Consider the following 9,615-nt stretch of genomic DNA (forward strand, 5'->3'; position numbering starts at 1 on the left):
GTCACTAAATTCTACATTTTACAATTGAAATGTGAATTTTATGCTATGTGTATTTTACCAAAATTAAAAAAGAGGAATCCCCTGCCAGACTCTACAAAGATTGAGATTTTGCCCAGCCCTCAGGACTGTCACAAAGCCTGCCTCCTCCTACTAAACAACCTAGGTCACCTGGTCTATATCCAGATTGTCTCTTCTTTGAAAAATCATGAGTCCTAATGCTGGCTCTAATTCACTTGAATTATTTATCATGCATTTTCTTTTGACATCCCTTAACTTTTCCTGTGGGATAGACAAGAATCATTCCCTTTATTTCAATCATTTCTTTATGCAACTGCAAGACAGCCACAAGAAGGTTCACAACATCACATAATGAAGTCTATCAAAAATTTTTTTTTATGGCTCAGTTTCACAGCTCAATAAGATCATAGGATCTGCATTTACCTACATGGCATCTTTGTCCTACTACTGATCTGCTCTTCTGTATCAAAGGTCAGCAAACATTTTCAGTAAATGTTCATAGTAAGTATTTCAGGTCTGTGAGCTGTCTCTGTCACAATCACTCAACTCTGCCCTTGTAATCTGAAAGCAGTCAACAGCCATAAATGAAAGAGCATAGCTGTGTCTCAGTAAAAGTTTTACAGACACTGAGATTTGAATTTCACACAGTTTTCACATCACAGATTATTACTCTTGATTTGTTTCTCAATCATCTAAAAATTCTTAGTGTGTGGGCAATAAAAAACTAGGCAGCATGTCTCATTTGGCCCATGGGCTGTAATTTGCTGACTTGTGCTCTATATTTTCCCTGATGTTAACATTTATCTCTACTATTTCAAATGAATGTATAGACATGGTATAAACTTCAAATAATCACTGTTAGCAAAACTGTGCATAAATTAAACAATTCACCTGTGATGTGATCATTTTCTGTTGCTTCTGGAGGAATGTAGAGAGCTGAAAGAGTACACCTGAGAAAGAAGGAAAGGTCATGAGTGATATCACCTGGCTAAAAAGCTCCACCCTAGTAGCTGGCATAACATCTTAGAATGGGAGATGCCTTGAGAAGGGGCAGAAAGGATAACAGTAAGGGAGGGAGCACTCCATGTCCATGCATGACTCTGGTATGATTATGTAATACTTGGACAAGCTAGTTTTCAAATGTAAAAGCATTTGTTTCCTGCTCATTTGTTAACAGTGTATGCTCTAACATAGAGAATATGTGAACAACACATTAAACTAATTAAGCCAATTAGGAAAAGCCAAAGAATAGAACATTAAAACTGATGCTGAGCAAAAATATTCAGCACAAAAATTTATAATGTTCATTACAAAACAGAAAATCTCAGCAATGCTCTGAAAAAAAGGATGGGTATTTTTGGAAGGGGAAAAAAAATAGTTTACTATTAACTTGGTTTCCGGTCTCAACAGTATTTTTTAATTAAAAACAATAAACTGGTTTTGACTTCTGTGTTCTTAAGGCAGAAAAGACCTCCCTGGACCATCAAGAGACTCCATGGCTGTCCTTGATTCTGCTATAATAAAATGTAGGATTGTAAACTAACCACTTTTTTACCCACTTCCTGCCCACCCCAATCCAACTCCATGCTTTAAGTAAAACATAAATAGACCTGTCTTAAGTCCAAGTCTTAACGACCTGTCTTGCAGCACCATGTCTCATTCGGCAAGCTCAGGACAGAGGGACATCAGGTATGTCTCTAGTTGTGCTGAGTGCAGGAGCAGCTCAGAAAACAGCAAGTGGAGCAAAGAGTGAAGGGAGCAAGAAGGTAAATTCCCTCCCCTGTGGCTGGTCAGCTCTTCCTTCCACAGGATGCCTTCACAACCTCCCAGGAAGTAGTACCTTCTGTTCCTTTTGTCCAGAGAGTTGGCCCAAGGTTTCCACCATCACTACCACCCGGTCCAGCAGGAGGACCAGGGTCTGCTCCTCTGAGGTCCCAAGCGAAGTGACTGTCCCACTAGCGACTCCTGCTCCCGGAATCACCCTTTCTACTCCACAAAAAGCTGTTTTGTTGCAAGAAAGGTGGACCTAAGAGGGTCAGAATATTTGTCCAAGATCTAAAGCTCCTGGAATTTAAGCGGGACCTCCTGTAAAAGCCAACTAGGGCTACTGAGGGCACAGGCAAAGCTTACCACAGGAGGTTAACCGAGGCCCTCAGCGAGGGCCTGAGTGGAAAAAAAAAACCAAGTTTCTCCGCTGAGAAGCAAAGTGCGCATCTACTGGGAGCCCGAAAGCCAGTTTCTGCATCTTGGAAATGAGAAAAACAAGCTTCACCTGGTAACAAGCGCTGGGACGTGCAGGTCCTCACCAGGAGCATAAAAACGGAGCCAGAGTCACACCGAGTCTGGAGACAAAGCCGTTCCCTCCTTCGCCTGCCCCCCAATCGCCTGTCTCAACTCCAGGTCTCCACCGAAGCGTCCTGCTCCTCAGCGGTCGGATCCAAACGCCCAAAGCTCCGGAATCATCTCCTCGCGAGACTACAGCTGCAGACCGGAACCTGCCTGCTAACAGGAAGAGGAAGGGGAGGAGGGAGCGCACATGCGCAGAAGGCCATAGCGACCGCCGCGTCCTGTACCAGAAAAGGCACAGTACATTTCTTGAAAGCCTGTTATCTTTCAGTCGGTAAACTCGTGTCTGACTCTTTGCGACTCCATGAACTGGAACACTCCAGGCTTCCCTGTCCTTCACTATCTCTTATAGTTTGCTCAAATGCATGTCTCGTTGAGTCGGTGATACTCTTCCGCCCCCTTCTCCGTTTTGCCTTCAACCTTTCCCAGCACCAGGGTCTTTTCCAATGAGCAGGCTCTTCCAATCAGGTGGCCAAAGTATTGGAGCTTCAGCTTCAGCAACAGTCTTTCCAATGAATATTCAGCTTGATTTCCTTTAGGATTGACTGCTTTGATCTCCTTGCAGTCCAAAGGAATCTCAAGAGTCTTCTCCAGCATCACAATTGGAAAGCATCAGTTCTTCCTAGTTTAGCCTTCTTTATGGTCCAACTCTCACATCTGTACATGACTACTGGAAAAACCCGTTTTTGACTGTATGGGCCTTTGTTGGTAGTGTTGTCTCTGCTTTTTAATACTCTGTCTAGGTTTGTCATGGCTTTCCTTCCAAGGAACAAGTGTCTTTTAACTGCAGTCACTGTCCCCAGGGATTTTGGAGCCCAAGAAAATAAAATCTGTCACTGCTTCCACTTTTTCTCATTCTATTTGCCATGAAGTGATGGGATTGGATGCCATGATCTTCGTTTTTTGAATACTGATCTTCAAACCAGGTTGTCACTTTCCTCTTTCACCCTCATCAAAAGGCTCTGTAGTTCCTCTTCACTTTCTGCATATCTGAGGTTGTTGATATTTCTCCCATCTTAATTAGGATAGGGTCTGCGATAGAAACAAACTTGTGGTTACTCAAGAGGAAAGGGGGGAAGGGATAAATTAGGAATTTGGGATTACTATATATATAAAATACATATATATAAAATATATAAAATAAATAAACTACATATAAAATAAACAATGACCTACTGTATAGCACAGGGAATTATATTTAGTATCTTGTAATAACCTAAAATGGAAAAAATCGGAAAAATATATATATATGTGGGAGTGCTTAGTCACTCAGTTGTGTCCAACTCTTTGCGACCCTATGGACTGCAGGCTGCCAGGCTCCTCTGTGCACGGGGATTCTCCAGGCAAGAATACTGGAGTGGGTTGCTATGCCCTCCTCCAGGGGATCTTCCCCCAACCCAGGGATCAAACCCAGGTCTCCCACATTGCAGGCAAATTAATTAACGACTGAGCCACCAGGGAAGCTCATGTATATATATAGTTACATATGTAACTGGATCAATATGCGATACACTTAAAAGTAACACTGTAAATCAACTATACTTCAGTTTAAAACAAAGGCTCTGCAATTTTGGGTACATTGGGTAGAACTGCCAGATTTAGCAAATAAAGTACAAGTCATGAGACACTCTTTATTTGTTGTTCATCTGAAATAAATTTTAAGTATCTAAATTATGTATCTCTCATCAATTAAATTTCTCTGATATATTGGCTCTCCTTAATGAGTCCTTGAAGAACTGAGTTACATAATTTATTCCAGAGACTGTCCATTTACATGGTTCCATTTTCATTATATGTTACTTATTTCATAGTTGTATCTCACTTATTTCATCCTTTGGACATTCGTTAATGAGAAAACACATTTAGCTTTATGAACATAAAGTTATATATGGCATAAAGTTATAATGGCATAAAGTTAACAACTCTGGGAACTGCTCTTCAAATTTGATTTGTTAAACACATAAGACCATCATTCATGGCACAACTTGCCTTTTCCACTCTTCAGGATCATGTTGGATCTCTTTGATTAATAATTTTTTAACATGTCCACTAACAAAAAACTTTTTGTCAGTTTTTTCCTTTCCCCTTTTAACACTATAAATGATACTTTCACTTGTCCTTATGCTAGAAAAGCAGTAACATCCATGTAAAAAAATCAAATTGTTTAAGAGATGAAACTCATTTCAAAATACAGTCATACCAAGTACAATAATGATTATCCACATAATCATTTTAAAATCATTATTGAAAGAGGAGAAATTGCTCTTCTCTCAATTTCCATAATTCTATTGTTAGAGATACTGAAAACTACGACCAAGAAATAAGCAAATTAGCTTCATTTAATGGAATATTTAAAAGGTTAAATAAGAATTTGGGGCCTTTTCTGGAGAATTAAAATATTTTGGTGCTTTACATATTAAAACTGAGAACTCTTCCAGCTGTATTTGTTAAAGAGTGTCAGTGAGTTTCTGAATGCAAGAGAAATGAAGAATACTGACTGCCAACAAAAATCACAAAAGTCCTTTAATCACTCAATTCAAATGTTAATACTGTAAATGCTGAAGTAAGAGAACAACTTCATGTCAATTACTTCAACATCAATAGAAAAAATATCTCTATTTGAAGAGCAAGTATTATGAAGAATGTGGCCGGACAGTCAACACCTTCCACATAGTCTTTCATGCTTTGTTTATCCTTGGAATAAACATGTCTTCAGTTCAGTTCAGTTCAGTCGCTCAGTCGTGTCCGACTCTCTGCGACCCCATGAATTGCAGCACGCCAGGCCTCTCTGTCCATCACCAACTCCCGGAGTCTACCCAAACCCATGTTCATCGAGTCGGTGATGCCATCCAACCATCTCATCCTCTGTCATCCCCTTCTCCTCCCGCCCCCAATCCTACCCAGCATTAGGGTCTTTTCCAATGAGACAACCCTTCACATGAGGTGGCCAAAGTATTGGAGCTTCAGCTTCAACATCAGACCTTCCAATGAACACCCAGGATTGATCTCTTTTAGGATGGATTGATTGGATCTCCTTGCAGTCCAAGAAACTCTCAAGAGTCTTCTCCAACACCACAGTTCAAAAGCATCAATTCTGCGGCGCTCAGCTTTCTTCACCGTCCAACTCTCACATCCATACATGACCACTGGAAAAACCATAGTCTTGACTAGACGGACTTTTGTTGGCAAAGTAATGTCTCTGCTTTTAAACATGCTATCTAGGTTGGCCATAACCTTCCTTCCAAGGAGTAAGCGTCTTTTAATTTCATGGCTGCAGTCACCATCAGCAGTGATTCTGGAGCCCAAAAAAGTAAAGTCTGACACTGTTTCCACTGTTTCCCCATCTATTTCCCATGGAGTGATGGGACCAGATGCCATGATCTTAGTTTTCTGAACGTTGAGCTTTAAGCCAACTTTTTCACTCTCCTCCTTCACCTTCATCAAGAGGCTCTTTAGTTCTTCTTCACTTTCTGCCATAAGGGTGGTGTCATCCGCATATCTGAGGTTATTGATATTTCTCCCGGCAATCTTGATTCCAGCTTGTGTTTCTTCCAGCCCAGCGTTTCTCATGATGTACTCTGCATATAAGTTAAATAAGCAGGGTGACAATATACAGCCTTGACGTACTCCTTTTCCTATTTGGAACCAGTCTGTTGTTCCATGTCCAGTTTGAACTGTTGCTTCCTGACCTGCATACAGGTTTCTCAAGAGACAGGTCAGATGGTCTGGTATCCCCATCTCTCTCAGAATTTTCCACAGTTTATTGTGATCCACACAGTCAAAGGCTTTGGCATCGTCAATAAAGCAGAAATAGATGTTTTTCTGGAACTCTCTTGCTTTTTCGATGATCCAGCGGATATTGGCAATTTGATCTCTGGTTCCTCTGCCTTTTCTAAAACCAGCTTGAACATCTGGAAGTTCACGGTTCACGTATTGCTGAAGCCTGGCTTGTAGAATTTTGAGCATTACTTTGCTAGCATGTGAGATGAGTGCAATTGTGCGGTAGTTTGAGCATTCTTTGGCATTGCCTTTCTTTGGGATTGGAACGAAGACTGACCTCTTCCAGTCCTGTGGCCACTGCTGAGTTTTCCAAATTTGCTGGCATATCGAGTGCAGCACTTTCACAGCATCACCTTTGAGGATTTGAAATAGCTCAACTGGAATTCCATCACCTCCACTAGCTTTGTTCGTAGTGATGCTTTCTAAGGCCCACTTGACTTCACATTCCAGGATGTCTGGCTCTAGGTGAGTGATCACACTATCGTGATTATCTGTGTCGTGAAGATCTTTTTTGTACAGTTCTTCTGTGTATTCTTGCCACCTCTTCTTAATATCTTCTGCTTCTGTTAGGTCCATACCATTTCTGTCCTTTATCGAGCCTATCTTTGCATGAAATGTTCCTTTGGTACCTCTAATTTTCTTGAAGAGGTCTCTAGTCTTTCCCAATCTGTTGTTTTCCTCCATTTGTTTGCACTGATCACTGAGGAAGGCTTTCTTATCTCTCCTTGCTATTCTTTGGAACTCTGCATTCAGATGAGAATATCTTTCCTTTTCTCCTTTGCTTTTCACTTCTCTCTCTTCCCAGCTATCTGTAAGGCCTCCTCAGACAGCCATTTTGCTTTTTTGCATTTCTTTTCCATGGGGATTTTCTTGATCCCTGTCTCCTGTACAATGTCACGAACCTCTGTCCATAGTTCATCAGGCATTCTGTCTATCAGGTCTAGTCCCTTAAATCTATTTGTCACTTCCACTGTATACTCATAAGGGATTTGATGTAGGTCATACCTGAATGGTCTAGTGGTTTTCCCTACTTTCTTCAATTTAAGTCTGAATTTGGCAATAAGCAGTTCATGATCTGAGCCACAGTCTGCTCCCGGTCTTGTTTTTGCTGACTGTATAGAGCTTCTCCATCTTTGGCTGCAAAGTATATAATCAATCTGATTTCGGTGTTGACCATCTGGTGATGTCCACGTGTAGAGTCTTCTCTTGTGTTGTTGGAATAGGGTGTTTGCTATTACCAGTGCGTTCTCGTGGCAAAACTCTATTAGCCTTTGCCCTGCTTCATTCTGTACTCCAAGGCCAAACCTGCCTGTTACGCCAGGTGTTTCTTGACTTCCTACTTTTGCATTCCAGTCCCCTATAATGAAAAGGACATCTTTTTTGGGTGTTAGTTCTAGAAGGTCTTGTAGGTCTTCATAGAATCGTTCAACTTCAGCTTCTTCGGCGTTACTGGTCGGGGCATAGACTTGGATTACCGTGATATTGAATGGTTTGCCTTGGAAGCGAACAGAGATCATTCTGTCATTTTTGAGATTGCATCCAAGTACTGCATTTCGGACTCTTTTGTTGACCATGATGGCTACTCCATTTCTTCTAAGGGATTCTTGCCCACAGTAGTAGATATAATGGTCATCTGAGTTAAATTCACCCATTCCAGTCCATCTTAGTTCGCTGATTCCTAGAATGTCAACGTTCACTCTTGCCATCTCCTGTTTGACCACTTCCAGTTTGCCTTGATTCATAGACCTAACATTCCAGGTTCCTATGCAATATTGCTCTTTACAGCATCGGACTCTGCGTCTATCACCAGTCACATCCACAGTTGGGTATCGTTCTTGCTTTGGCTCCATCCCATCATTCTTTCTGGAGTTATTTCTCCGCTGATCTCCATTAGCATATTGGGCACCTACTGACCTGGGGAGTTCATCTTTCAGTGTCCTATCCTTTTGCCTTTTCATACTGTTCATGGGGTTCTCAAGGCAAGAATACTGAAGTGGTTTGCCATGCCCTTCTCCAGTGGGCCACAATCTGTCAGACCTCTCCACCATGACCCATCCGTCTTGGGTCTTCACCTTTATGTAAACATGTCTTCACCTTTATGTAAACATCCACCAAAATTTGTATTTGTATCACCTCCATCAAAAGCAGTGTAGAAGCAAGGGGAAATATGTATTTTCTACATTGTAATTTCTTGCACCCATGGCTATGCTGAAAAAAAAATGAGGCTATTAAAACACTGATAATCTCTGCAATCATAAGTGAAGCTATTATTTTTGTTGTTGCAGTGGACTTTATCTTGGCACTTGAAATTGTGATTACAACTTTGGAATCAGAAAATACTCTGCCAGTACTATGTTAGGTCATTTGAGCTGAAAGAATGATGATGGTGTGGAGGGTATTTACATCTTCTGCTTCAATTACTACATCTCAATCTGAATTTCTGTTAATCAAAAAAAAATTATTTTATCTTTTTCTATAGTACTAGTTCCCCTGGAGAAGGAAATGGCAACTCACTCCAGTATTCTTGCCTGGGAAATCTCATGGACAGAGGAGCCTGGTGGGCTACAGTCCATGGGGTCGCAAAGAGTCAGACATGACTTAGTGACTAAGCAACAATAATATCCTATTTGAGGATAGAAGATTGAATGTTTTCCTCCTAAGAATAGGAACAAGACAAAGATGTCCACTATTGGGGAGATAAAAATAAAATCTTCCAATTCAGAAATCTCTCCATATTGCATAGAAGGAAAAGAAAACATCATTTCCTAGACCCAGCATGATGCATTGATGTGCTTGCCCTGCATGGTGTGAAAATGCCCCTCTCTGCCATACCTCTTGTTTTCTTTCAAAGGGCACACGGTGATCAAATCAGGTGTCTTTTCCTCAAGAAGCTCCATGGATACTCCATCCAGAGTAGAGAATACTCTACTTTTAGTTGCACAACAGGTCTCTCCTCAACAGGTTTACAGAAGGATTGAGAGAAACCAAGAACACACGTTCCTCAGTTAGAGGACCTAACTGCATGGGAATTGTAGAGGAAAAGGAATAAGTAGACTGATGCAAAATACTAACAGTCTGTAACTATCTGTTGTCACCAGGTGGAAAATGAGAAATTCCTGAGGAAATTGCAGGATAAGCAGAACTTTATCAGAACAGGCAAAGAAGTTAGCCTGAGGAAAAGTTACTGACACAAATGATTCACCAGTTCCCACCTCTGAGATTCTGTCAATCTATCCGTTTTGAGCTGTTTGCCAAGGATTTCCTAGCTGGAGGTTTTGTCTGTCTCCGTTCTCATGATTCTCTTGTCCCTGCAGTCCCTGTCTCCTCTGATCCCTTCATGGGTTGACCAGAGTAGGGATTTCTCCCTTTAGTAAAGAGTTCTGATCAGCCAACACTGCTGCTGCTGCTAAGTCGCTTCAGTCGTGTCCGACTCTGTGTGACCCCATAGATGGCAGCCCACCAGGCTCCGCC

General features: G+C 41.3%; 1 protein-coding gene across 8 annotated transcripts in view; it reads right to left on the reverse strand.

The window, feature by feature from the left end:
- Positions 1-2,465, reverse strand: part of LOC145538004 (uncharacterized) — a 34,288-nt gene extending 31,823 nt beyond the window's left edge. For 4 of the 8 annotated variants that reach the window (XM_081569193.1, XM_081569200.1, XM_081569198.1 and 1 more), the window contains exons 1-2: positions 2,291-2,465; positions 910-968 (exon numbers count right to left, since the gene is read on the reverse strand). In XM_081569193.1, coding sequence (XP_081425319.1) covers positions 910-968; positions 2,291-2,333 — 102 coding nt within the window. In that variant the 5' untranslated portion in view covers positions 2,334-2,465. Of the gene's footprint in view, positions 1-909; positions 969-1,858 lie in introns of all 8 variants that reach the window. The other 4 variants (XM_081569195.1, XM_081569204.1, XM_081569201.1 and 1 more) reach the window with 2 other exon arrangements.
- Positions 2,466-9,615: the final 7,150 nt, after the last annotated feature.

The sequence above is a fragment of the Giraffa tippelskirchi genome, chromosome 2 (assembly GCF_054371585.1).
Source record: "Giraffa tippelskirchi isolate mGirTip1 chromosome 2, T2T-mGirTip1v1.2.pri, whole genome shotgun sequence".
NCBI lineage: Eukaryota > Metazoa > Chordata > Mammalia > Artiodactyla > Giraffidae > Giraffa > Giraffa tippelskirchi.